Source organism: Hemicordylus capensis, chromosome 17, assembly GCF_027244095.1.
Source record: "Hemicordylus capensis ecotype Gifberg chromosome 17, rHemCap1.1.pri, whole genome shotgun sequence".
Taxonomy (NCBI): Eukaryota; Metazoa; Chordata; class Lepidosauria; order Squamata; family Cordylidae; genus Hemicordylus; species Hemicordylus capensis.
The window spans coordinates 16,529,582-16,557,532 of NC_069673.1; the positions used below are offsets into that span (position 1 = coordinate 16,529,582).

General features: G+C 61.2%; 1 protein-coding gene across 3 annotated transcripts in view; it reads right to left on the reverse strand.

The window, feature by feature from the left end:
- NR6A1 (nuclear receptor subfamily 6 group A member 1) overlaps window positions 1-25,241 on the reverse strand; it is a 46,167-nt gene extending 20,926 nt beyond the window's left edge. For 2 of the 3 annotated variants that reach the window (XM_053282140.1, XM_053282139.1), the window contains exons 1-3: window positions 24,841-25,241; window positions 15,148-15,189; window positions 12,158-12,217 (exon numbers count right to left, since the gene is read on the reverse strand). In XM_053282140.1, the coding sequence (XP_053138115.1) occupies window positions 12,158-12,217; window positions 15,148-15,189; window positions 24,841-24,976 (238 nt within the window). In that variant the 5' untranslated portion in view covers window positions 24,977-25,241. Of the gene's footprint in view, window positions 1-12,157; window positions 12,218-15,147; window positions 15,190-24,119; window positions 24,164-24,840 lie in introns of those variants that run through there. The other variant, XM_053282143.1, reaches the window with a different exon arrangement.
- Between the last annotated feature and the right edge of the window lie 2,710 nt (window positions 25,242-27,951).

A 27,951-nucleotide genomic window follows, 5' to 3' on the forward strand; every position in this document is an offset into this window, starting at 1 on the left:
CTCCAGCATGGTGGCCCTTGCAGGGGATGGACGCCAAGGCCTCCACAGCTCTCCTCATCGGCTTGACCTGTGGGCCTATCGCCCCACTCGGATAGATCACTCGAGCAAGCTGAAGAGCATCAAGGCCTGGACTGGAGGAAGAATGGAGAGTCTGGCGTGGCCATCAGGCGCTCCGAACCAACGGCAAGGGGGCCTTCCATGACCAAGACTCGGCGAGCTGAGAAGTTCCTTGGTGCACGTGTATCACAAGCATCACCCCCACAGCCAGGAAGCGCGAGGCGGAGGGCCAGCCTTGCCAGGGCCCTCAGCTCCTGGAGCCACCAACAGCCTCAGCCCACCCCGGGACCCCCTCTGGGAATGGCCACCTACCACTGACTGAAGCCACGTGGCCACTCGGGAGGGGTGCAGTCATCAGGACCAAGACACCCCAGGAGTCTCCAAAAGGAGAACCAGGCATGACGGGGGGACACACACACACACTGGCTCCCGCCGTTCACCCTGGGAGTCACCCCCAGCCTCTGCTCCTTCTCAGTGAGGGGGGCAGACAGGCTGGGCCAGTCGGCGAGGTGGGATCACAGCCAACAACAACGAGGCCTTCGGAAAGACAGCAAGGCCTCTTGGGAAGCAGCCCTCCTCGCCTTCCACGCCTCCCCCACTGGATAGACAGCACATCTCTCAACAGATGTCCTCAGCCTTGCAGGGGGGCAGGAAGGAGCCCACAGACTTAAGCCACCCCCCAAGAGGGAGGGGACAGTGGCTAAGGACCTGAACTCACTCCCTTGGCCTAGAGAGGAGCACCCGTGGAATGTGCAGGGCGATGCGCTGTCTTGGGGGGCTCCGGCTGCTCTGTACACCCCCAGGCGTGGCCTTGGAAAGGGATGCTCCTGTGGGACAGGTGACCACCAGCCAGGCAGAGGCAGGCGGGCTGAGCAGCCTGCCTGCCGGGCTGGGCACTGCAGCTCTGTGACCCAGTTTCCTGCCACAGCCCTGTTCAGCAATGGAGAGAGCAGCCCATTCCCAGTGCTGCAGCCCACCTGGCTTCCAAACGAGGTGGCCTCCGGTGGCTGGCAAGGGGCAGGAGCACAAGGCCTCTCTCTGGACAAGGACAGCACTGCAGAGGGACTGGCTCCCTCCCCGCCAGGATGGGGGCATCACCTGGCACTGCCTGGGCTGAAGAGGCAGCCAGGGGCTCCCCATCACCAGCCACACCGGTATGGGTCCAGGGACCTGGGCACACCATTCCAGGGGCCGGGGCTGAGTGGGCAGAGCCCCTGCTTTGCACACAGGAGGAGGAGGAGGAGGAGGTCCCAATCCCCAGAGGCGGCCGTGGCTTCCACTCGCACTCATCACGGAGCTGCATGCTTGCAGCTCTCCCCGGTGCCCCCCTTGCAAGAGAGGCTTCCTCCCAGTGGGGCAAGGAGGAGCCAGGGGCACTCCAGCCACCCACGAGGCCAGGCCCTGCAGCAGTGCAAAGGACGCACGCGGGAAGTGCCAAAGGGCTCTGCTGAAGCCAGGGAGGGGGGCAGCCCCCATGCCTTGAGAGACAGCAATGAAGCACGGGGACGACCCTTCTGGGGCCCCGAAGGGACAGAGCCGGCCACAGCCCGGCCTTCTCTCTGGCCGGCACCATTTCAAATCCTATTGCAAAGTGACACCGAGCAGCGGCACCTTCCCCTCAAGTTTGAGTCGGTGTGGAATAAAAGGGACCTGTGTCCTTTGGCGGGGCTGTTCAGAAATGTACAATATTTCTGGAGTGGAACTATCTATGCTTTGGACTGTGTCTGGGAGCGGGAAACAGCCATCATCTCGCTCTCTTGACTTCTAAAATGTGGAAACCTAGTTATGGGGCTGGGATTGAAAGGGCAGCACTCTTCCCGGCTGGCTAGGAAGCAAAAAACCAGCACCATCTGCAGGCGTGCAGGGATGTCTAGGGCTGGACTCCTGCCCAGGCAGACTTTCATTCCGGGAGCCGACGCAACTTGCACCTAGACAAGAATATCTCCGCTGGCACGATGGCCTACTTTGCCAGTGGCCCAGAAAGCCGGGAAACAAGCCCAGAGGCCCCAAAGGGAGGCAAGTGGGCAAGACCCACCCCCGACTGTCACGCTGGATTAAAGGTGGCAGAGGCCCAGCTCACCAGGGGGGGCCTGTGGCTCTGGGAAGCAGGATGTGAGTGGGGGGAATGTTTGGGGGTCTCCCCCCCCAGCAGTCAAAACCATCTTTCCGCCACTGTGCACTTTGCCTCCGGGGCTGGAGACGAGGGGGGCCCACCTCCCCAGAAGAGCAGCTCTGAAGAGGCCATCGGCGAGGTGGCAGGGCCTTCAGGGGAGGACGGCCTGGTGTGCTGCCTAGAGCACGGACTTGCACCCCACTTTGTCAAGAGACTGCTGTTGCCGCTGCCTCCATCCAGAGGCCGTGTGGGAGACCGTACCCTGGGCCGAAAGGGAGAGGCAGCCCGTGGCCCCCACAGAGAGCTGGAGTCCGAGTAGCAACTGGTCCCCCAATGCACGTTTTCATTGCTGCCCCCCAGGAGGCCCTGCATGCTGGCACACGGGTGTGTCCTCTTGGACAGGGCAGTCATGCCACGTGCCCCAGGGCAAATAAAGCCCCACGTGCCCCTGGAGTAGTCCCAGGAGAACACTCAAGCAGCCAGGGAGGATTTGGGGAAGAGGCAGTGTCCTTGGCAGGAGAGCAGTGGCGGGCAGGGGGAGAGACAGGTGTCTGAGCTCGAGCAGATCAGACAGAGAGAGAGAGAGAGAGTGTACGTACACACACACACACACACACACACACCCACCCACCCACCCACCCCCCTCCCGGGGTAAGGAGAACGAGACACCCAAACAGCCAGCCAGCCAGCCAGATTGCAGCCTCGGAGCAGTGCTGTGGGGGGCTTCACATTTCAGCAGTGGGACTCTGGCCCAATCAGAAGGCAAACCCCAGCCCTGCCTTGGCTCAGCAAATCGGCAGAGTCGCAGCTCTGCACATGACGGGATTTGCTTCTGTCCATCATCTAGGTCATATATAGTTCAATTCAAGTGGAGCAGACAGGGCTGGGAGGAAATCTGGAGTCGTTCAATTGCCTGTCTAGCCAGCCAGCCAGCCAGCCTCCGCCATTCAGCCACAAACTTGCGGCTGCGTTTCTCCAGCACCGCGTCGTCTTAGAGTCCAAGTCCGACCCTTTGATTCTGAGCCAGACTGCAGGAGAGGATCTGGGGCGGCCCCTCACTTCTCTGGCTGCAACTTTGGGAGGACAAAGAGCCAACTACAAGAAAAGTCTGCCTGGCTGCAGTCGGGGACGGCTCCCTTTTCTATTCCTAGGTAAGCATTTTAATCCTATCTTGATCTGAACTGAATTAGCTGAGAGAGAGAGAGAGAGAGAGAGAGAGAGAGTCCCACGGACTGCTTTGTGCACAGAAACACTGTCAGTACATTTTCTTCTGGACTCATTTCTGCACGTGCTCCTTTGTTCTCATAACAGAAGCTTTTTATATCCATCTCATAATATAACACAGCTGGAGGGAGTCACAATCATAGCCAAGGTCTGACCCATTTACCCAAGTCCTCCACCCTCCAATGCCTCACGCTTCTCTTTTTAAAAACGAGCAGAGGGGGAAATCCTTTTTAACTTGGAAACACACACACACACACACACACACCCCCCACATTGTTTGAAGTTTTTAATCTGCAGAAGCCCTTGGGTTGGATGTAACCAAACCCTTGCGTAGCCCGAAGGGTGAGTGGAAGCGAGAGAGACGAGGAGGAACTGAGCCAGACGTGGACAAAGGCACCGGCCCCAACCAGACAGCCCAGGCCGCTCCGGAGGCCAGCTGTGGACGAGACAGGTCAGCCAGCTGCTGCTGAGCGGGGGGGGGGGAGAGGGGGGGCGAGGCGCTCGTGCGTGCAGCCGGGCTGGGCTCCGGGAAATGCCAGCCATTTTCTGCCCCAGCTGTGCCGCTTTGTGCAGTCTGAAGGAATGTGCCTCTCAGGAGCAGCCTGATGGCGGGAGGGAGGCGAGACCGCAGAGCAGAGCAGGAGGCGGGGAGGGCCATGTCAGCCCGCCCCCCACCTCTCCCCCAGTCGTGCCTGCTTTTGTCTTAACTCCCCTAAGCAGTGCCCCCCCCCCCCCCGGCAAGCACACACAGAGCTGTCCAAGTTTGAGAGGAAAAGACCCTGGGAAGAGCTCACGCCCCCTTGTCTCTCTCCTGCCCCACCTGCGATCAGGAATCCCTGGGCCCCGAGGGCACGGCTGGCTTCAAGCAGGGCCAGTGGGCAACCCCCGGGCAGGGAGCCTGCTCCTTCCAACTGGGGCTCCGTTGTGCAGGCTGCAGAATTAGTGCCTCCTGTGTGGGCCACGTCGCCCCAGGAGATGGAACCCGCACCGGCTGGGAGGGGAGGGCCTCCTCTGAAGGCGTGCACGCACACGTTGGCCGGGAAACATTGAGCGTCCTGCTCTGCAGACTGTGCCAGTCGCTCTTCTGATGCTGGCCCTTCTCACTCCAGGACAGACACCTTTCCAACACCCACACACACACCCCCCCCTTAAAGGTTTCCTTTCCGGAAAAGAAGAGGTGCTGCCAGGGGTTCTCCTCCTCCAGGGCAAACTCAGCAGCAGCTCCTCCCAAGGCTTCACCCCTCCGGCCACCCAACGCCCTCGCCAAGGCCGCCTGCCATCCTGTGGGGTGGGGCCACTGCCTGCAGAGCAGCCCCAGAGCTCGGCTTCCCCATCAAAGAGCAATCACTCGGGGCGGGGGGCAGATCTCTCTGCCTCCCCCTTCCACTTTATGCCGAATGTGCATCACTGCTCCCTTTCAGACCCCCCCTGCAAACCTGCTTCCTGCGGCCATCTCCCCCCCCTTCCTGCCAGTGGTGGCGGTGGGGATGCTGTTGTGCAGCTCCAGCAGCAGCAGCTGAGGAAAGGCATCCAGAATGGGGGCTGCCGTTCTGGAGGAGGAAGCAGGCCCATCGTGAGCAAGCACAAGGGTCAGGGAAGCAAGGGGCGAGACCAACGGTGCCCTGAAGGGTTGCTGGCCCAGCCGCTGCCTCCGCCGGCCTCGTGGCCTCTCAGCCGAGCGGAGGTTCTGCAGCCAAGAGAGCCCCTTCACATCTCCAGCTACCTGGATTTGAATAGAAACCAGACAGCAATTCTTTCGGCCCAGCCACTATTCGGCCCACCGGACAATAGAGACGTGCGAGTTCTCAGGCACAAGCCGTGGAGCACAAAGAGGGTGGCGGCGGCAGCGGCAGCGGCACAGCTCGAGGGGCTTCAGTGGACAGGAAGTTACAGCCTGGGAGACCCGGGCAGGGCTGCTGCCCCCTCCTCTGCCCTGCCAAGGGGCTCTGCGGCCTCCCTCAGCCAAGCAGAGGGTCGCCCATACGCCGCTGCCACCCGGGGCCAGCAAGCCCAGCAGGGCCAACTCCACGTGGGCGGGCGAGGGCTGGCAGAGGCAAGGGACGTGCCCTGTGAGCACTGGGAGAAACAAAGGCCGGCTGTCCAGGGCAGGGGGTGGGGTGGCGTCCTGCCAGCGAGCACAGGGGGCCTTGCCACGCCCCCACCCCACACAGGGGAGGCTTGACGAAGCAGCTGGTGGAGTTGCAGAAGCTTGCCTGCACCAGTGTGGTGCCACTTGGGGCTCTGTTGTGTCCCATGCCCTGTGACAAGCCACAGAGCGGCAGGGCTAAGGCGCTTGCAGCTTCCTCTGGCTGCATTTGGGGTGTGTGGATGGCAGACTCACGGAACGGGCAGAGAGTGGGCTACTGAGAGCCGGCAGACTCTCCTGGGCACCCTCTGGCAAATCGGGTATTTCAGCAGAAGGAATAAGAGCCCGAGAGAGAGAGAGAGAAAGAGAGTCAACCTGCCCCAACCAGCCTTTCAGAAGGACAGTCTCAGCTTTCCCCAGGAAAGGGAGGAGCAGCAGCAGCAAGCTCTGTGCCGGCAGCGGAGAGCTCAGGCAACAGCACAATCCCTGGGCCCATGGGAAACAAGTGGCTGATCACCAGACGCCTTCGAGTTCCCCCTGGATGCAATTCTGTCCCCAGGCTGCGATGGTTCTGCGCATCCAGGGATGGGTTTGCTGACCTCCCCCCCCCCCGCCACTGGTGGGGAAAGCACCTTTCCTCTCTGGCTGCCCATCACATGATCCGAAGCGATGGCGCCCCCAGCAGCAGAGCAGGCGAGCAGCCCCACCACTCCCCAAGCCAGAGGAGCAAGCGGGACTCCTCAGAGCCTGGGCTTCTCTGAAGGTCTCCCCCAGGTGGAATGAGAAACGGGAAGCTGAGCATGCTCTTGCCCACCAAGCTGGGAGGAAGGATTCCAGGTGCAGGCGGATGGGGGGGGGACCCCCGTTGCTGTGTGGCTCCTGGGGAGGGCTCTTGCTGTGCAGCTTTAGCTTCCCTCTCTGTTCACTGAATATCAAGGTCAATTAGGAATGATGCCCAGCTAGAACACGCCAAGCAGATTAGACAGCCCCATCCAATGCCTGGACCACGAAGAGGTCATCTGTCACAGTGACCTAGATTTCCGCAGGAGCTGTGCCGTGCACGGCTGCCTCAGTATTTCCCTCTGCAAAGCCTTAGGAAGGCAAAATGCTTTGTATCTGCTAGCCACTTAATTTCAAAATTTAATGACAGGTTATAACTCAAACACCTTCTATTTGTTCCATATGCTGGAAGCTGAGCGCCCAGAAAGGACCAGCGTGGTCGTTTCTGGAAAATAAACACTCTGCCCCCTCATCCGGCTCTCCTTGGGAGGCTGAGACGCAGCAAGCCCAGAGGAGAAAGAGAGCGTGGCTGGCTCCGGCTCCCCCACTTCCTACCAATCTCCATTCAGAACGGCATGCCAGTCTGGTCCCCACAGCCGCCGCTTGCCTCCTCGACTGTTTCAGCTTGATTCCAAGGGGAGATTTTTGCTCCGTCTCCTCAGAGGCTGCCACAAGAGATGGTTGTTTCGAGAAAGCCAGAGGGATGCCGTGCTTTTGAAAACAGGAAGTCCCACGGAAACATCCATGCCAAGGCTTCATTCATTTGGAAGACACCAGTCTCTCCAAGACCCAGACGGCAGGGAAATGTGGGCCTGAGATGGACCCACCGTTCTGCAGACCCAGAACGGCCAGAGGACATGACTCTCTGTGAGAGGAAGGACTCCCAACGCCATCCCTGCAGTTTAGGCACAATTGCGGGGTCTCAGGGACCTCCCAAGGGCCCCACTGTCTTCCACACCAATGTGAGAGGACCAGACAGATTGGGTGATGTAATGATCCAATATTTTTTTTCTGCCCACAGAAAAGACCTTTTGAGACGGATCCCTTCTGGAGATGTGGCGGAGCATCCTCTCCTGGTTTCTACTGCTCCCCAGAAATACCTGGACGTGGCATCCAAAAGGGACACTTTGCCAAGTGGGGCTCCACCTTTGCTGTGCCAAGGTCTGCGGAGGAATTGCCCAAGGAGACCGCTCTTCTCTGGACACATCTGGAGAATCTGCACCCTGAAGGACCCCCTCTTGAGGGAAGGGTCTTTGCTAAGCTCCTCTGACCAATCTCAAGCAGTGGCGAGAGACAGGGCAGGGGCCGGCCGGCCGGCCGGCCGCTCCTGCTGCTGCGCTCCTCGGTGGGGTGGGGTGGGGGGTTTCCAGCCCCCTGCCAGACCGAGCAAGGATCGGTGTGGTGAAGAAGAAGCCAAAGAGGCTGCAAGAGGCACACCCAGAGGATCCATCTGAAGGAGGGCGCAGCGCAAGGGGGCGGTCCGGTCCGGAAAGAGGAACCCCAGGGAAGCTGCCCTGAGCTTCTGCAGGGTGCTGAACACCACCTCTTCTTCCTCCAGCACCAGCCCCTGTCTGGGCAGGAGCCTGAGACACACGCTCCCGGCACAAAGATGGTGGAGCGGGGAGGAAGGGCTGGAGCCCTCCAAAGACTGGCTGGAGCCTGCCCTCCTCCCAAGCAAGACACTTGCGGGATGCCCCTGTGACAGCGCAGAGCCCAGCAGGAGGAGGCCCTCGGCGTAGGTGGCCCGTTGGGCACAGAAGGGCCGTGTGGCTCCCATGTTCTTCCACCACCACACAGCTCGGCCCGTCTCCCAAGCAGGACCCCCAGGCAGCAGCCCGGCCTCTTCCTCGTCCCCGAAGGGAGGGAGGAGGGCAGAGGGGAGCAGCAGCCGCCGCCTGCTTCGGGGCAGGAGGTCTTCCAGTGGGGACTCCAGTCCTGATGGGCAACTGCTCCTCCGCCTTCTTTGCGCTGCCACGAAAAAGCCACCCAACGTGACGCCACGGATGCAAAAAGCTCTGTCAGAACCGGGGGGGCCCCCCCAGCCCCGGTGGCCCCAGGAGCCTCCCTCAGTGCCACACGTGGGCTTTGGGTGAGTGGGGGAGGCCCTGGCAGTGGCTACATGGGGGGCCAAAGAAGGCTGGGGACACTCGCCCGTGGCTGGGCATGCAGCAGCAGCGGCGGCGGAGAGCTTGGCTAGCCAGAGGACCAGTGGCTGTTGCCCTGCCGATCCGTGAAAGGGCCCCGATTGCAAAGACGTGGATTTAGAGCCGAGGACGGGAACACACTGCTTCTCTTGGGAAGTTCCTGGAATGTGAGTATGTGTGTGCGTGTGTGTGCGTGTGCACACACGTACAGCTAATACTGGGAAGGAGCCTAAAGGCTGCCATTTTCCAGAGCAGCTGGTCCAGGGTGGCTACCGTGGGGAGGACTCCACGTCTGGGAAGCACAGCAGGAAATGTGGCCCCGATAGAGGTGGCCGTTTCTCCTGCAGTGTCGGGAGGAGCGGGGCAGGCAGCCCAAGACACAGCACTGTCCCGAACACCCAAGGCATCCTTGGGCCACCCAGACGGCAGAGAAGCCCTCCTCCTCCTCCTCCTCCCCCCCCCCGCAGAGAAAGCAGGCAGGGCGAATGGGGCAGCTCTGCCTCAGTCAACCCCCCGCCCCACCTCTAGCCCTTCAAGGACCCAAGGTATCCTGGGGGTGGGGGCGAGGAAGGCAGAGAGGCTGGTGCTTCTTGGGAGATCCCGGAGGCCAGCCCTGGGGGTCGCGTGCCAGCTCACCAAATGGCGGCCAGCAGCCTGCTCACAGGAGGAGTGAGTGCTTCTGCTTCCCACAGCCAAGCCCAGCTCTTGCTGCTCCTGCTCAGCCCTTCCCAAATGGATTGCCTGGGGATGCTCCAAGCCAGGAAGTCTCCCTGAAAACCATCCGGTGGAAGGCGCAGGATCCGGCTCTCCGCAGCTGAAGCGTCGAGGTGGAGGGGACAGGCGTCAAGTGCCCGCAGAGCAGAGCTCGGCTCCTCACAAGCCCCTTCCGTGTTCAGTGGGGGCAGCGCTGGCCACTCTCCTGCTGAGCGGCACGGATCTCTCGGACGAGCTCCATTTTGCTGGCTGCCCCTCCCTCCTCCTTGCTCTGCCACGGAGGAAGCGGCCGATTCGGACGGGCCACCAGCCCAGGCATCCAGCCGGCCCTCTGCACACGCCATGGGAGTGAGCACGCCTGGCCGTTCCCGGGCTCTCCAGGCCAGAGCGGCTCCAGTGGGCACGGCCCCTCCACCAGCACTTCCGCTCCTGGCTATGGGGCCACAAACAGCCCGTGCCACGGCCTCAGGATAGCTTCAACGAACATTCAACGCTGTCGGTGAGTTTGAGATTGAGAGCAAACCATCGACCGTTGACTGTACCTTGAGGTTCATCACAGACCCCTGCAAGGCACCAGCTTCCTTGCTGCACAACTGGGCCGGAAGGGAAGGGAGGCTCTGAGGCCAGCCAGACAAAGCGCCTTCCCCGGATCGGAGCGTGATGCACGTATGGGACCCATATGGAGCAGCCCCCCCCCACTGCTCTCTCCCCCCCACTCCCCTTCTGCTTAACCCCAGAGACGGAGCCACTTCAGGCACTTCCACGCCACCCTGTCTGCTTACGGAAACTTCCAGGATGGCGCTTAATGAGGGCGGAGAGATTTCTCCTGGCTCTGCCTCCAAACGGCCACTCCCCACCCAATGGGGCAACCAGCCCCGCTGCCTGCAGCCTCCCGCGCCCATTTCAAGAGCTGTGGCCTTCCACGGGGCCCCTTCGGCTCTTGCCGCCCTCTCCCTGCAAGGAGAGCTGCTCCCCCCAGAGCACCAGCTGCGGCCTCAGGAGACCCACAGCTGGCAAGGCAGGGAGCACCCCTTTGGCCACGGGGGCTGGGCCAGACGGCGGTGCCAGCCCAGGGGAGTGGGTGCCTCTCCTCCCATCATGGCTGCAACCAACATTCATTGCTGTCGGTGGGTTTGAGTTGGCCGGCTCTCTGACCAATGAATGCAAACTGCGGACCAGACAGCCAAGAGGCAGCAGAATGCCTGTAGTGGGGAGAGGGAAGCTTCCTCCTGCACACGCGTGGACACTCCCCCCCCCCGCCCCCCGCAATGCCCTTGTCCAAAGAGAGCAAGCACCGAGGCCAGAGAACTCTGCTTGTGCTCAGACACTACAGCTGCTGTTAAAACACAGCCCTCCCTCTTCCCGGGGGTGGGTGGGTCATGGAAGGCAGGCAGCAATCGTGCGGCAAGTATCCCCCCGGCCACCACGGAGACAGACGGGGGAGGGGAACTCACAACTGCCCCCACCATGAAGTTAAAGCTCCTAAATCATTCGGGGGGGGAGGGAGGGAGATGATCTGCCACTCGCGGGGGGAGGCCCTTGGCTGGCAGCCACAGCACCTGGCTCCTCCTGTCCATCCACCGCTGTCCTTGCGTGCTACACAGTGTGCCCGGGAGGGAGGGTGGGCTGGGCCTCTCACGCAAGGCCGGCATCTTCGTGGCACACGGCAGCAGCCAAAGGCGCTGCCAGCCCAGGCCATCTCCTCCTCCTCCCCTGCACTCAAGGGTGCACGCTGGCCCTGCAGGCCAGAGCCTCTGCTAGTTTGCAGAGAAGGTCCCCGCTTAAGTCCCTGGCAGTATCTCCGGGCAAGCAGGGCTGGGCGAAACCTTGGAGAAGCCGCTGCCAGTCAGAGCCGACATTGCTGAGCTCGACGGAGCAATACTCTGACTCCGTACAATGCAGCTCCCAAGTTCCCTCAACTCTCCATCGCTTGGGGAAGAGGGCCGCCCACTGAGAGGTGTTTTAGCCAGGTGCAAGAACAAGCGAGGCCATCGCCGAGACCGCTGAGCGTTTCGCCAGCTTTTACACCTCCGAATACCTTCATCTGAGAAAACTGGACTGAAAACCGGATGAAACCTATCAGCCCATCTCAGCACAGCATCCTTCCCATGACTATTGCTGGTGTCAGCCTGATGTTTCTGTTTAGATTGTGAGCCCTTTGGGGACAAGGAACCATCTTGACTTACTATTGATTTTTCTGTGTAAAAGTTCTCCCGGTTTGAGAACTTTTGTGGGAAAGTGGTATATAAGCAGCAGTGCTGATATCCTGCCCTTTCCCAAGGAGCTTGGTGTTACCTCCATGGTTTTTCCTCGGCTCCCATTTTATCTTCACAACCACCCTGCGAAGCAGGCCAAGCTGCATGTGCAGGACTGACCCAGTGAGCTCCAGGGCGGAGCTCCCAAGTCCTCACCTAAGACTTTGACCACTGGCTCCCCATTCACTGGGCTCATGCCTTTTCAGGCCCTCTGAGCTGGTGCCCTCAGCAGCTCCCACCTTTGCCTAGGAACTGTCTGCACCACAACTCTGCCCATTTCGAACCTGCTGCCACTCCATTCCACCGGGGAGAAGAATCACTTTCACACTCACACACACACACACACACACTCCCCTCTCCAACTTCTGCCAGGGAGGTGGCGCCAAGCATGTGCTGAAGAGGCCGCCTCTTCCCCCAGGCAGTTCCACGCCCCCCATGACAACCGGAGAGGGATCCTCCCAGCACGTGGGTCTCCGAGCAACCTCCTGGGGCCACGCCGCTTGCCACCTGGTGGACGGCTACGGTCTCGGCGGGAGCGGCACGTATCCCCACTAGAGGGAGACTGGAGCCCATCATCCCAGCCGGCGAGGGAGGGGCGGCTCTTGCATGCAGCCAGCCAAGGAGCCCGTTGCAAACCATGGCCAGAGCTGCAACCAAAGGGCATTTCTTGTGGCCCTTTGTGACAACCCTGCACAAGTGGGGAGCCATCCCTACAGCATTCAAAGCACAGAGACAGGCAGAAAGACCGTGCTGGTGGAAGAGGGCGCGCGGGCGGGCTACTTACTGCCAGTATTCAAGGGAAGCACCAGAGAGGAGGAAGAGTTCATCTGTTCACCATCTAGAACTAGGAGAAGCAAGGAGGGAAAGGCGTGAGATAATCCACTGCTGAAGAAGGAGAACCGTCCTCGTGCCTCAGTTCGATTCACCAGGAGATCAGATACCACAGCCAAGACCGTTTCAGAGAGGAGCTGGATCTCCCCCTCCCCAACAGCTCGAGGGGCTTATTCCAAATGCTGTTTTTGTTTCTTCGGTTCTCTTCAAGCCACCAAACACTCAACTCAGGGCAGCTTCTAATTATTACTCCAAATCCTCCAAGGACTGTAGCATTCCTGGGCTGCTAACACTAACTGTTTTACTTTAAATTCTTAAAGCAAGCTGCTGTGAGGATGTTTTTAGACAAAGCAATTCGGAGCCTTTGAAGAAAAGGCCGCGGCTGCTGAGCTGAAGATCCTCCGTCCACTTTCCTTGAAAATCCCCCCCCCCCGCCCTCCATGGCTGTTGATCTGCCCCATAATCAAGGCTTTGTTCTGGGGCGGGGGGGGGGGCAGGAGGAAGGGGGGGAGGCTCCTGGCCTTGTCCCGGCTACTGCAGCCGCCTCCTTCCGAGGAGCAGAAGGCCAGCGCTCCCGGGCCAAGGAGCCGGGCACCCGCAACACCCGCCCAGCACGGGCGGAGCTCTTCCTCTGGCCAGCTGGCACTCAGGCAAGCACAGACTGGCACAGCACTCCTGCCTGCTCGGCCTCGCCACAGAGTTAAAGCGCGCATGCGCGGGGGGGGGGGGGGGGGGGCGGGCGCGTCTCGTCTGTCTCTCTGGTGTGCTGCATTTCTACCCGCTTTTCATCACGGAAGTCAAGGCAGCGAGCGAGGAGGTTCCTGCCAGGCCACCTCACACAGCCTCAGGCCAAGCTCTGGGACCTGACCAGCCAGCCCAGCTGATGGCAGCCGGGGCGGGGGGGGGGGCATCATCCAGCCGCTCAGAGAGGCCGGGATCCTTGGAGCAAGCTCCAGAGACCCACTCAGCCGCCACCGCCACCGCCGCCCCCCAGCAGCGTCTTTTCCCGGCACAAGCCAGGCAAGCCTTGCCAGGCGGAACATGCCCCTGCAGACCCTGGCGCCAGCCTGCTGATGGGCCGAAAGGAAGGCACGTGGGCTCAGGCGGCCAAGGGAGGCACGCCAGGCAAGGGGCGGGGGCCAGAACAGCTTCTCCTGAGAAATCCCCCCCGAAGAAGCCCCGTTTGGCAGCTGCCAGGCACCGCCCTGCATCCCGCCCAGGGGCGCTGTGGCTGCAAAGCCCCAGCCAGGGACTGGCGGCCTCCCTCACAGGTCAGGGGGCAGCCAGGGGTCTCTTACCTGTTGAGGCAGCCCTACAGACTGTCCCGCCCAGGATGGGCTTGGCTGAAGCCCATCCGGAGCCCGGGCAAGTCAGAGCGCACCTCGAGAGCAGCCGCAGTCCTAGCTCCCTCGCGCGCTTGCCTCTGAAGAGGTGGGCTTGTAGAGACACACTGATCTCTGCCTCCTGAAGACGGCCTGTGCGCTTGAAGGCTCAAGATCCCTTTGAACTCCAGAGAGCTGCCTGAGCAGCTGCATACAGCCGCTTATGGATAGCACACAACGGCTGCAGGGGAGCACCCGAGCGCCAATGATGCCGAAAGCGGGCAGGAGGTCGGGCTGCTGCCAAAAACGGCCCAGGTCCCTGGCCAACCGAGGGCCATCCAGAGGCTGCCTGCTGCTGCTGCTGCTGCTGCTGCTGGGCAGAGGGCGGTTCTGCCAGAGGGCAGGAGAAGCCCCTCCGCAGCATCGGCCCTCCTCCCCAGACCGACGCAGAGAGGCACAAAGCATGGCTCCAAGGCCAGGGCAGCGGGGCCCTTTCCTCCCTCGAAAGAGGAGCGCGGGGACGGCACGCCCAGGGGTACAACTGGGGCCCAAGGGAGGTCCAGGCACCCGCCCAGCCGCGCCTCACGCTGGACGCCCCCCCCCCCCGGCCGGGTCCGGGGTGCACAGCTCTGCAGGTGCGGCCAGGCCAGGCCCGGCCCTCCAGGCACCCGAGGCAGACCGGCTGTCCCTTCCCCCCCCCCTCCTTCAGGGCAAAGCACAAGCAGAGACACCCGAGAGCCTGCAAATGTTTTGGAAACCAGCCGGCCCTCAAAGAGGACGAGCAAAGTCTGCTGGGCTCTGAAGAGCAGCTGTTGCCCATCCCGCTTCTTGCCCTCTGACCTTTCTGCTGGCCAATAAGTGCAGAGCCTCAATTGTGGGCTTGTATTGTGCACGGTTTACAAGGCCTGTGTGGCGTGAAAGGAATCCGTCATGGGGCTGGCCGAGCTGACGGCCTTTATGGGGGTGCCTCCTCTCGGCCGCTGCCGCAGAGCTGCGGGGGGCCTTTCAAGGGCTTCCGACTTTACAGCCTAATTGGGCACCATGGCAGCCATCAATTATGCCTCCTGTTTTCAGGAACAAAGCCGGCTATTCTCCTGCGGGGCTCCAGCCCCAGCCCCCTTGGGTCAGGCCTGGCCCTGGACGGCGGGTTTTACAGCTGCACAGTCAACAGGGCAGAGAAGAAAAGTTTGGCCAGCACTGCAGGATCGGGGCTACCTGGGAACACTGCAGGGGAGGAGAGGCTTGCCCTGGCTTGCACTTCTCCTGACCTTTGACTGGCCTTGTGCCTGCTCATGCTAAGGCCACGGGGAGTGGAGGGCCTCCCTCCTCCCCAGAAATGAACTTCGCCTGAACCTGTGGCCGGGCAGTTGACTTTGAAGGCTCCTGCTGCTGCTGCTGCTGCTGCTGCTGCAGAGAGGTGGGCGCCCAGCAGAGCCCAGGCCGCGTCCGTCCGTCCGGGGCAGGCAGGGCCTGACAGCGTCAGCAAGGCAGCCCAGACCCCCAGGCGGGCCCTTGCCAGCCGGGGACTGAAAGCGCTGCCTAGAAGGGGCAGGCAGCGTGCCAGCCGGCCAGCCCGCCCCAGCCCACCAGGTTCCCAAGCAGCAGGGCCCCGGACACTTACCAGGAGGCGGCTCGTGCTCCGAAGGAGGCTCCCGGCAGAAGCCTTCAAGAGAAAAGAGAGACCCCCGTCAGCAGGCCGCCTGGCTCCCAAGCGGCGCTTCCCGCAGAACTCTCCCCACAAGCTGCCATCACCCGCCTCTTCCGAGCACGGGGCGGAGCAGCACTTCAGGCTGGCGGCCCCCGGGGGCTGCCCCCCCCGCCCAGCTCCTCTCAAGCAGGGCACTGGATTGGCCCAGCCCCCTGGCTGAGGCCTGCTGCTTCAGCTGCCCACGCACGGAGTCACCACAGCCCTCCCCCGGAAGACGACCCCCCCAGCCTGCCTTCCGATCCGAGCGCAGCCTGGACCACCAGACAGCCGCTCACCAAGGCCACAGCCCGCGGGGGGTTGCTGGAGAATGGACAGAGAAAGGGGGTGGGAGGGAGCACCCCGAGAAGGGGCCCTGGAAGCAGCAGGCAGTGGGGCACCGCGGGGACCAAAGACAGGCACGGACCGGCACTTCCCCCTAAGCAGGTCGCACAACGGCCGGCAAAAGCGGCGGGCGGGGGGGCTCGGAGGACGAGAGGATCCAGGGCTGGGGGCTGCCGGAGAGCAGCTGCCGGGCTTCGTGCCCTCCGGGATGGCCCGGAATGACTGTCCACAGACACACGTGCAGTGCTGCCAAACCGCCAACCGCTCCAGGCCTGTAATGAGGATCGCTCCTCCTCAAACGTGGCATCCTTCGTGGGGCGGCTTGAGCCCCTCCCTCCGGAGTGGGCCACGGCTAAGGACTTCTTGGGCAGGATGCAGTCAAAGCCCCACGGACGCCAACGGGGCTTCCGTCCCTCCTGCCTGTCGTGTCTCAGCTGAGGCATCTGCCTGTCCCCCAATGTGGCCCAGAGGCCAGCTGAAAGGGGGAGCTGGCCCGGAGGCTCAAGGCAGCAGGGATCCCTGTGAACCGTCCCTTCCAAATGCCTGGCGCCGAAGGGCGGAGAGGACCTCCTGCTCTCCAGCCGCGCTACAAGCCAGGCAAGATCTCCGGGAGAGGCGCCGCTTGGTCTTCCGACACCAGCTGGCTGCCAAGCCACCTAATGGTGCAGCGGGGAAATGGACAGAGGTTGCCAGTTCGAATCCCCACTGGCATGTTTCCCAGACTATGGGAAACACCCATATTGGGCTGCAGCGATCTAGGAAGATGCTGAAAGGCATCATCATCATCATCTCATACTGCGCAGGAGGCAGCCTTGGCCAACCCCTCCTGTATTCTACCAAAGACAACCACAGGGCTCTTCTGTGGGCGCCCGGAGTCGACATTGACTCGACAGCACACTTTACCTTTAAATGGCTGCCAATGGCCTTGGGACCTGCAGTGAAAGGCTGCTTCACATGTAGACCAGACGTGGCCAGGGTTGCTCAGGCCTTAGGAACAGAGGCAGCTGCCATCTACTGAGTCACACCATTGGTCCATCTGGCTCAGTATTGCCTACACAGACTGGCAGCAGCTTCTCCAAGGTTATTATTTATTTATTTTTACATTGATATCCCGCTCTTCCTCCAAGGAGCCCAGAGCGGTGGACTACATACTTAGGTTTCTCCTCCCAACAACCCTGTGAAGTAGGTTGGGCTGAGAGAGAGAAGTGACTGGCCCAGAGTCACCCGGCTAGTTTCATGGGGCTGAAGGGGGATTGGAACTCGGGTCTCCCCGGTCCTAGTCCCTACCCTAACTGGCTTCTCCAAGGTTGCAGGCAAGAATCTCTCTCCCAGGCCCGTCTTGGAGGTGCTGCCAGGGAGGGAACTGGGGACCTTCTGCTCTTCCCAGAGCGGCCTCGTTGTCCCCTCAGGGGAATCTCTCCCAGTTTTGCTTAGCAAAGGGGGCAAGTCATGCTTGCTACCCCGCCAGCCCAGCTCTCCCCCTTGCCACAAAGCGCCAGCCCAGCAGGACAGGGAGCACCGGCCCCACAGCCTCGGGGCGGCATTCCTCCCACTCCCCCATGAGGCCGCAGTGGCCAGGCGGCCCCAAGACAACCCTGCATTCCCTGCCTGGCTGCGGGGAGGCCGCACAGCGAAGCCACCCCTGGAGCACAGCCCCTTAGCAGCCTGTGCAGAAGGAGCCCCAGCCAGGCCTTGGAGCCCCTGAAAGGCAAGACCCAGCACAGCACGGCCTGCGCCCACCAGGCGGACGTGCTCAGCCGAGAGGACAGGGGCAAGGAGCGCAGCGGGGTGCCCCTGCGGGTGGGGAAGAGCCCGGGAGGACCCCAGTGGGGCGCCCCCCAGCCCCGGGGCAAAGGCACCCCGAGTGCCTCTGGCGAGGCTCCAGGCTCGGCCTCCTGGGAATCCAGGCCGCCTTTCCAAGCCCCCTTGCCCTGAGAAGGCCCGGCGTGCAAAGCCGGGGATTACTGCCAGGCTCCTTCAGGAAGCAGCCCTTGATGGAGGAGCCCAGAGAAAAGCCTGAGCGGCGGGCGGGCAGACGGGCAGACGGCAGGGCGGCCTCGGCCTTAAGCCTGCCTCTCCCCAGCCCAGGCAAGAGGCACACAGCCACCACAACCACAGCCCCCCCCCCCCCGCAGCCCAGCGATGGTCAGGGGAGAGGGCCTGCGCAAGCTCTGCAGGGTGCAAGCCCAGGAGTGCAAGCTCCCCTCCAGCAGCAGCAGCAGCAGCACTGGTGGTGAGTCATTCAGATGGAGCGGGAGGAAGCCCATCCCACCAGCAGCCCCAAGATTCCACATCTCTGACCTTTCGCCCCAGAGGCTTTCAAGGCAGGAACGCCACTAGTTAATCATCCCCACGGAATAATCCCTGGGGAGACGCTGCCCCTCTTCTCTGGAGATTGCGGTGAGCAGAGAGAGCCTCCAGGCAGCCACCAAGGCCGGCCCAGCGAGCTGCCTGCCTGCGGGCTGGGGGGGTCCCAGCTGCCCTGGCCTTAAGCCAGCAGCTTCTCTTCCTGCAGGCGGGGGGGGGGAGACCCCAGCCACCTCCGCTGCTGCCCACTGCCCTCTCCCCACAGCAAGATGCAGCCTCCCCCCCGCCACTTCGCTGCCACCACCACACAAGGGCCTGCTGCCGCCGCCGCCACCAGGACCCCCCCCCCAAAGACACCACCTGCTTTGCCTCTCCAAGTGAGCAGAGAAGCAGCCACAGGCGTGCCCCCCCCTCAGGATCCACCTCTCTGGGTTTGGGGTTGTGCCCAACTACAGCTATCCTCGCGGTCCAGACCTCTTGGGGGACAGGGATGCTGAGGTTGCTATGGCGGCGGCGGCTGCTTTCCCCGGCAGATGTTGAGACCCGTCTTTGGGTGGGGCTGTGGATTCTGTTGCCTTTTTCAGGGTGCTGTGGAAGCATCCCCGGTCCAAAGGCAGACCAGGAATCTTGCCAGAGGAAGTCCCAACAGGCCAGCTGCAACTCCAAGCCACTGCCCCCCCCCACGGAGGGGGACCCACTGCAAACCAGGCTCCCCGTCTTCCCTCCTCGTGAGGAGGAGGCAGCCGCCGCCACCACTGACCCACACGCCACGCCTGCCCACGCAGAGCCAGAGGGCGAGCCCAGGCGCCTTGGGGGAGCACGGCCCCCGCATCTTGCCCCAGTGCTTCCTCGCTCTGCCCCACTGGAAGAGGATCCCGCCCCAGAAGCCCTGAGCAGATGCCAGGAGCAGCAGAAGGCAGCCCCCGGGCACCAGCAGGGCTGGGGGCAGGCCTTGCTTCCAGGGGGCCCATCGCCCCCGCGGGGCCCTCACATTCCTCAGCAGCAGCCCAAGCGCACTGCAAGGCGGCCCACCATGCAGACAGAGCCCAGCACCCCGAGGCTGGCGTCCTTTCCGAGAGCCAGGCCCCCAGAGTGAGCCCTCCAAGCAGCATCCACAGTCTGGGGGGCGGGGCTGGCAGACTCCTTGGCTCCCAGGATTTCTCCGGGGATGCCGCTCAGCTGGATCTCTGCGCCTGCACCCACCTCACCTTTGCTCCAGGAGGAAGAGGTTGCACAGCCCGACCACCTGGCAGCGTTTGTGGCTCGGGGAGAGTCAAGGTGGGTCCCAGGCCCTGAATGGATGCCGGAAGGCCCGGGACTTGCTCTCTGTCTTCCTCAGGCAAGGGCAACCCTTGGGGCCTCCTCACTGCACCCTTCACCCAAAGGCGTCCCACAGCGGTGAAGCCCCCCCCCCCCGCTGTCTGCTTGCAGCCCTCAGCCCCAGCCTACCGTGCCCCCCAGCGGGAAGGGAAGAGACCCTTCGTGCTGCCTGCCAGAAGGCGGGAGGGCCAGTCCAAGGCTTGGCTCTCTGGGCTCCCCAAGTCCGCCTCTGGGTCCCTTGCATCTGCCGGACCTCCACCGCCGGTGGTGGCTGGCTCCAGCTCCCCCACGGCTGCGGTCTTTGAGCAGTGGATCCCGGGCAGGCAACCAACCCACCTGACTGCAGCGTCCGGGCCCCCAGTTCCAGTCTCTGCACGGCAAGAGGCCACCGCCTGGCCAGAGGGGACTCCTCCTGCCAGCCAGGCTATGCTGGTGGCTGGCTTGGCTCGCCCCCAGCCCCTAGCAGTAAATACCTCTGCATCACGTCCGCAAGGGGTTTTATTGTGTTTGCAAATGACAGGGCGATAAGACCCTTGCCTGTTCCGGCTTGCAGCAAGCGAGGGGAAGGGAGAGACCGTGCCAGAAGGCGCGTCCAGTGCCTTTTGCCTGGGCAAACACAACAATACCACGCGCGACCCAGGCCCGTGCAAGGAGCTGCTCCAAGCAGCCGCCTGGTCTCCAGCTCAAACTCTTCTCAGCCTGCTGGTCAGAGTCCCCGGCGGGCCTTCGACACCAGCACAGCCCGAGAACCTACTCTCTGCCTCACCCTGACTCAGTGCAAGCTGTTCCACAGACCCAGCATCAAGCCGAGATGCTCGTCCTTTACTAAGGGCAGCCTGCAGAATGTGGACCCTCCAGGCAAGGCATCACACCTCTGGGACTTCTCGGAGGCTGCAAAGCCTTGCTGTGGTTCTTCGTGCCAGGGCTCTGTGCCCTCCGCTCACACTTCCAGCTTGCCGTGCAACCACCAGATCTCAGGAGAGAGGGCAATGGCAACGCCCGGAGTCTAGGAAGGCTCCCTGGGGCACACAGAGACCCCACAGAGTCAAGTTGCAGCCATTTGGCATGGATCTGCTGGCAGGGTCAGATTCTTGGCTAGCCATTTACAAAGCAGCACCCGCATGCCGAGGGTCACAAGTACTGCCTTGGAAGCCTCCGCACACAACCCGGAGGCAACAGAGCCACCGGTCCTTACTGGGAGACTGCAAGACACTCACGAGGCCGTTCGCTACCTAACCGTGAAATGAACCCCACAAAGAGAATTTGCCCAAGGCTCCCTTTTCAAGGCAGAGAACTATGCTCGAGACGGAGCCACTCATTCAGTAACTGGATGGCAAGCGTCAGCTGGATACAGATGCAACTGCTTTGAGCCTTTTCCTCTCCCCATCTCTGCTGCTCTCAGTAGCCATGCGGGTGACATTGAGACACCCTAACGTCAGGCTGGGGAAGAAGAACAGCTCGGTCAGCCGGGAGGCCCCAGTGAGAGAGACCCACAGCTTCGTAGGGCTGGCTCACCCTGGGACCCAGGCAGGGCACGCCTCTTGCAGCCCATCGCAAGCCAGTCCCTCCGCCAAGCAGAGCAAGATGCCCCCTGCCGGCCAGCCAAGGCGCCCTCGCGGGCAATGCCAACACCCCTGTAATCCTCTCAAGGGAAGGTGTGGAGAACCCACACAGAACACTTCCCTGCCCAACTTTAAAACTGCTTTACTTCCAGAACCACTTCACCCTGAAGAGGTTGCAATATCGCCCTACGGACCGTTTTGGTGTGTGTTTGTTTTTAATTACGCTCCTCAAAACATATAGGAAGTTACAGTCAGCCACGCGATGCTGTGGTGAAGCTATCTGAGAGCCCCCCTCTTCCCCATCAGATCCAAGAAGCTTTCCTCTCTCTGGGCCCCCTCCGAGAGTGCATTTAGCGAGGAGAAACTCTGGAAAACCAGCAGTTACAATACTCAGGTGGAAACGCTGCTGCTGCTGAGGACAGCAAGAGCATCCATTTTCGCTCCAGATTCATGAGCCACCCCCTGCACAACTCCCCAGAAGAAACTGCTTCTGTCCAGGGGCTCTTGGTGACAGAACTATTACCCCAGAGTGAGAAAGACTCTGGGTTCTTTTCTGAAGTACCTCGGGCAGAAAAGGTTTTCAAACAGTTCATCCCACAAGCACTAATGCGGTGTGGACTCCGGCACTTCGCACAGTAAAATGGTAGCCAAAGATTCCAAATCATAACAGAATTTCAGGAAGCCGACCAGTCTCAACCTGCTTTCTTGTCAGGCAATAACCTACCCCTGCCCCTCATGTTTACACATTTTGATTCTGCCTAATCCAGCAAAGTCGACAAAAAACTCTGCAGACCCAAACTACTAGCCGTGTGGACGTGGCTTGAAGTGAATCCCTCCCCCACCCCACAAAAAACCTGGCCATAGAGGGTGGGCCTCAGGGGCCCCACCCACAGATCCTCAATTAAGTCCCATTGTAACTGAAGGGTCCCAGCAGAGAATCAAAAGGCTGCTTTAATCCTACTGGAAGCAAAGAATGCACTTCCGCTCAGCAGCAGCCATCAGAAGACTCCCTCAGCCTGCCCTTTATGTAAATGGCTAATTAGAATCAGCAGATTGCCCCACTGAAAGGCTTTATATATTTAAATGATCAGTTTACCAACAGGATCAATTTGCTGCTCTCACCTTTGAAGACACCTTGCAAATAAAGTTTCCTTTGCCCAATAGGGCACATTTGGGGATCTCCACCCACCCCACAAAGCACATTTCCTTTCAGAAAAACTCCTTTCACTGGAGCCCACAAAGAGATCCGGGGAAGGTGGGGAGGGAGAGAGACAATAAAGAGGAGGCTCATCGGCCATTTAACAACGCCCAGCTCATCCGCTCCCAGGGCAAGACTTGCTAGCACTGCTGGGAGGAGGGCCCAGAGGGAGAGATCGCAGTGCAAGCAGCAGCAAAGTCAGAAGGCAAGTGCTGTGACACCCCAGGAGGACACTCCAAGTATTTCAAAGTGTACTAATACGAGTGCACATTGTGCTCTGTTTTAGGTTCTACTTATGGGTCTGCTTTTTCAACCAGCACTCAACAAGAAGTGGACCCAACGGGCGGCAGCAGCATAAACACCAGATCTCTCTCTGGCAGAGCTCTCCAGAACCACCGTTTCCTTGAAAATTGCCCTTGAATACCTGCTGATCCTGCCTGTACATCTTTCTACATGCTGCAGGTAGATTTATGTGGCTCTGTCGAGAGACCAAGAGAAACAGGCCCTGCCACTTCTGCCTAAGATTCTGATAGCCCTTGGAAGGCAGGCACAAGGGAAAATCACCTCCTTTGCAGTGTGCACGAGCAAGACGGTTTCCCAAGGACATGCGCACTGGCACCCTCCATGTAAGAGGGCCACCCTCAGAGGGCAAGACAGCACTGAGAAGCAGCCGCAACAGATCAGCTGCACTCATGGAAAAGCCACATACTTGTTAGCACAGGGTGGCGTGTCATTACAAGAGAGTCACTTTGTGGCTTAAACTAGCCCAAGTGCCAGAAAACAACAGTCCGGAGAGTTTATGCCCATGCTCACCTCCTCCACCCAAACTGACGGCACTTTTTAAAAGTGCATCCCTTTGGCTGGACCATGCTCTGGTTAGTTAGGTCCTGGCCACAAGCCACCATGATGTGGAAGGCAAAAGGGCACCTTCCCAGTGAAAGGCGTCAGCAGACCTTAGTCCTGCAGAAGGAAATGCAGCCTGAAGGCCTCCGAGAAGCAGAAGCTCGAGTCAGGAAGCAGTTATTAAGAATATTTATACAGCACTTCCCAACGAACAAGTTCACAAGGCATTTGAGACAGGAAAAAGGAATGAGAGGAGGGCCCGTCCCTGCACCACAAGAGCACTCAGCCAAAGAATGAGAAGCTTCTTAAGGAGGCCCAAGCAGACCCACCAGACCTCAGAGGGCCCTTTCTCAGCCGCCAAATCTGAGCCCCGACAGACTCAGAGGGGGGCTTGCCCCAGGCTGCAGGGGAAACCTGCCAGGGAGGCTGGGCCTGGTTTTTCAGGTATGTCAAGGTGCCACTCTTTCACACACACTTTTAAGGGCAAGTTCTAGAACGCATGCTTTCTTAACGGCAGTTTTCTAATTGCGCTCACCCAGGGGTTTGCCAGTAAAGAGAGAGGCAGCACAGAACAAGTTAAGTTGTGAGTTTCTCTTGGTTCATCAGGAGCGCACAAAAAGGACTCGAGCCTCGACTAAATTAGTTTGGTCTACTACACCACACACTAGAGAGGTCTCCCTGGTTTCAATCACTGCCTGTCAAATTCTGAGGCTGGACCCAAATGTCAAGATCCTGACGCCTCTTATTCCAGCAGACAGAGGAGGAGGAGGCGGCTGCCGCCGAAGCCTTCTTCACAAGAGGAGACAAAGGAGAAACAAACAGGAGCGTTCTGGAGAGCCTGCGATCCATTGCCACAGCAGTGCAGTGGACTTCTCCACCCAGAGGAACTCAGCCAGGGGCAAAACACAGGAGGCAATCCAGATAATTCTTGCTTTCAAAGCAGGCTTAAGCCTTACACCCCAAAACACAAGGCAGCAAAAGGAACAGAGAGGCATGTGCAGACTCGAGAGGCCGCCTTGCCCAACCTGGATGCTTTTGTGCACATCCAGCTCTTCCAAAGGAGCCCCACGGCGCTCTTGCCAGGCTGGGCACCCCCCCATGTACGGCAGCTACAGGAGAGGAGGCGACAAGCCAGAAGCCAAGTGGCCCAGCATAAGTGCGATGCAGACTCCTGCTCAGCCCTCTTCTCTAGTGGGGTTCCACTCTGGCCACTTCCTTTGCCAGCCTTACCAGGGGGCAGGCCCATTTATGGCCGGCTCTCTTCTTGACTGCCTCCCCCAACTCGTGGCCTGGCTACCATGCGGGCACTCCGGGCCAGCGTTTTGCATCCCCACCTGTGCCAAGGCCGCCGGTGGAGAGAGGCGGCGGGAGTACAAGCCATGGCGCGGTGCTTAGCAGGCACGGACTGCAAGCCCAGGGCGACAGAGGCCGCCGCCGCCGCCGCCGCCTCTTTGCCAAACGCCGCCCGAATCCAGCCGCAGCGCCGGCAAAGGGCTCCCCCTTCCCCAGGCAGGCCAGGCCTTGGCGGACAAGGAGCGAGCAGCCCGAGCGCACCGCCCGCCGCCACCGCACCTTCCGAGGCCCCAGGAAGAGGAGGCGGCGGCGGCGGCGGGCGTAGCGAAGGGCTGCCCGGGGTGGGAGGTGGGTGAGGGAGGGCGGCGGCTCACAAAGGCAGCGGGAGCGGCGGGCTTGAGGGGTCGTCCCGCAGCAGCCCCGCTCCGGAGGCGCTTCCAGCTGGGACCATCCCGCCCCGCAGAGAAGAGCGGGGAGACGGGCTGCCCGCTCGCCTGGGAGCTTCTCCTCCCCACCCCACCGAGGCCCCCCGAAGCACCCGGGCGAGCCTCCCCCCTCGGGCTCGGGGGGAGGGGAGGGCTGCGGGAAGAGGAGCCAGCAGCGGGGAGCGACTTTGCGGGGCAGCCCCGGCAGGCAGGCAGGGCACGCGCCCCCCCCCCCCGTCCCCGGGGAAGCCAGGAAACCCGCAGAGGGGCTGGGGCAGGAGTGGAGGCGCGGCGGGCGGGCGGGCGGGCCGGGGAGGACTCCCTTCCCCTTCCTTACCGTTGTGCGGAGGGGGCGGCGGCAGTGGCGGAGGGGGCGGCGGGGGCAGGGGCGGCGAGGGCAGCCTCCTCCCGGCCCCCGCCGGCCCCTCTCCGCCTCCTCCTGCTCCGGGCGGCGGCTCCGGCTTGAGCTCCATGCCGGCTCAGGCGGCTCCGCAGGCGGGGGACCTGCAGCAGCAGCGGCGCGGCGAAGGCGGCGATCTGGGCAGGCGGTGCAGGAGCAGCAGGAGCAGGAGCAGCAGGCGGCGGCGGCGGCGCCCCCCGCTCAGCGCTCCCATCGCCTGGCGCGCCCGCGGACCGACGCTGCTCCCGCTCGGTCCCTGCCTGGCGGCCGCAGCCAACCAGCTGCCCGCCCGATGCTGCTGCCGCCCCCAGCCTCTCTCTCGCCTTCCGTCCTCTCTCCCCGCCTCTCTATGACCGACTGACTGACAGATCGGTCGGGGCCGGCAGGCGCCGGAAGTAGCGCTACACGCCCCTAGCGCTCCCTCGTCGCCAGTGCGCACGCGCCTCCTTCCCCGCGGGGTACGCCGGGAAGTGTAGTCCCTAGCCAGGACAAACCGCCTCTGTGTGTGCGGTGTGGGGAGAGCGACGGGGGATAAGCTGTCAGGGCCGTGCCCGCCCCGCGGGGCGCGCTTCCGCCGCCCCCCCTTGCCAGGACCCGCCGCCCTGCTGCTGCTGCTGCACGTTGCTGTCGCCACGTTGCTGTCGCCCCTTGCTGCTCATCCGGCCCCGCCGCCGCCACCAGGCCTGCCACCCTTTCCTCCCTCACGAGGAGAAGAGGAGGAGGAGGAGAGCTGGCGGCGACGGCGGCGCCCCTGACCGGCCTCATGCGTGTATGTGTGCACGTCTGCAGCCGCCTCAGCAACATCGCCGGAGGCGGGGAGTGTCCTCCCCCCGAGGGGGGCGGCTGAGGAGCAGCCCGAGAGAGGCCCCCCCTGCAGCGAGGTGGGGGGGGGGCTTCTGCTGCCTGCCCCTCGGGTGTGGGGGGCCCTCGAGCTGAGTGCCGCCCCCCAGATCCTGTGGGGACGCGGGAAGGCCGCCTCCAGGCCCCTTGCAGGCAGCAGCCCCCTCAGGCGGGAGGCAGCCGCTTCCTCTGAAGGAGGTCAGGACAGCCCTGCTGGGCCAGAAGAAGAAGGGGGCCCCCCGCCAGCGCTGTGGTGTAGTGGTTAGAGTGTTGCGCTAGCCTTGCTGAAGCAAAATGCTGGTTGCTTTAAGTGTTTAATGGTAGGGGAGGAGAGGCCTTATTGCCCACTGTGTGGTTGGAAAGGGAATCCCCCAAGCCAGAAAATCTCAAGAGGGATGACATGCCTGTGGGAACTACACAGGCAACGTCTCTTACAAAGAAGGGCCTGGGGGCGGGGCGGGGCTGACGGGCATCTTTGTACTTTCTGCACTTTGGGGCAAGAGCGGCGAGGGGAGCCCTTCCTCCCCCAGAGTACTTACATAGGTTCTGCAGCACACACCCAGCTCGGCTTGGGCCCCTGCGCCCCTCTCAGTTCAGGGTGTGCTGACATGCCAGCCTACCTTGGGCCGCCCTCCCGCCTTGGTCACAAATGCTCTGGCCGCTGATGGTGCAGTGTGACACCGTGAGTTGCTTTGGTCCGTCCTGCCAGCTGCTTTAGCAGAGCCCTTTGAAGTTCGTTGAACTGGACTCCGCAATGGACAGCAGACAGCGGGGGGGGGGGGCGGTCTTTGGTGAAAGGGTTGTTGGCACCAGCTCTGACCTGGGGCTGAGGTGGGCTCCTGCAAACTTCTTCCCCTGCCCTCGTCAGCTGATTCCCATCGCCTGAGCTGCCTGAGCTGACTGGCTCATGTGTCCCCAGCCCCTGCCACCCTTCTAGGAGCCGGGCTTTTTTTCTTGAGCCATGTGGATTGGTCCTCTTCCGGAATTTGGCTCCGAGGGCAACCTCTGCTCACCCTGGGGGTTGGGATTCCAGTAGGAAGTAGTCCTGGTACACAGTATTTAAAAAAACCTTCCCAGGCCTGCCTACATGTAAAATGGCTTGCACGCCCCTCTTCGAGTTTAACTGAAACACAGTTGTCAGTTCTCAGCCTAGCTTCTTCAGAGACCCTGAATGTCGTGCTCTTGGGTGTCAGTTAAAAACCTGGGGTGTTCCTGCTGGCTTTGTATACAGAGATCAACATCAGCAAAGGACTCCTCTGCCTGGGGAATGGCATCAGTGCTCTGGGGGGACAAATCCAAGGACAGCTTTATCCCTCACAGGGACTCCAAGCCGACCCTCCTCCCCCGTAATCTGCTAAAACAAGAAACCAAAGGGGTGTCCCTGAGCCCAAACTGCTGCTCCTACACTCTGGGAAGAAGCAGCCAGTCTCTGATGATTGCCTGTGCGAGTCCTGCCAAATCCAACCTTACAGAGACAAGGGCAGTCCTGAACCTGCAGCCAGTGAACCGCTGCATGGCAAAAAGAGCAGATTTGCTTTCATTGCAACTGGAGGATTGTGCCGCATGATGGCCCCCACCCCCGTTTTTCCATCTATGGTCCAGGGTTTTAAATGATTAACAAACTGTTTACAATTGTGTTGAGCAGGCGGGGAGTAACTGGCCCTCTCCACCCCCAGCACCGTACCTCCAGTGACTGTTGCTGGTGTCATGTTTCCTTTTAGATTGCGAGCCCTTTGAGGACAGGGAGCCATCTTATTTATTATTTCTCTGTGTAAACGGCCCTGAGCCATTTTTGGAAGGGCGGCATAGAAATCGAACTAACAACAACAAATAATAATTGTCCTGATTTCCAGGGTTTTTTTTACTGTTTAATTGATTTTATTGTCTTTTAATAGTTTGATTTTAACTGTTAGCGTGTTTTAATTGTTTTTATCGTGCTGTAAACCGCCCGGAGCCATTTTGGAATGCCGGAATATCAATCAATCAATCAAATAAATATGTGGGGATGAGTTTTCTTCCAGGCAGTGTGTGCATACGTGCATTCAAAGTGGAGCAGAATCTAAAATTAAACTGCTGCCAGCAAAAAACTTGAGTGGGGATGCACATGTGCACACCTTAGAGCGGACACTCGCCTCGCCTCCTCCCGCCTTGGAGCTCTGTGTGGTGCGGAGAGTGAAAACGAACACTTGCCCAGCCCCGGAAGCTTCC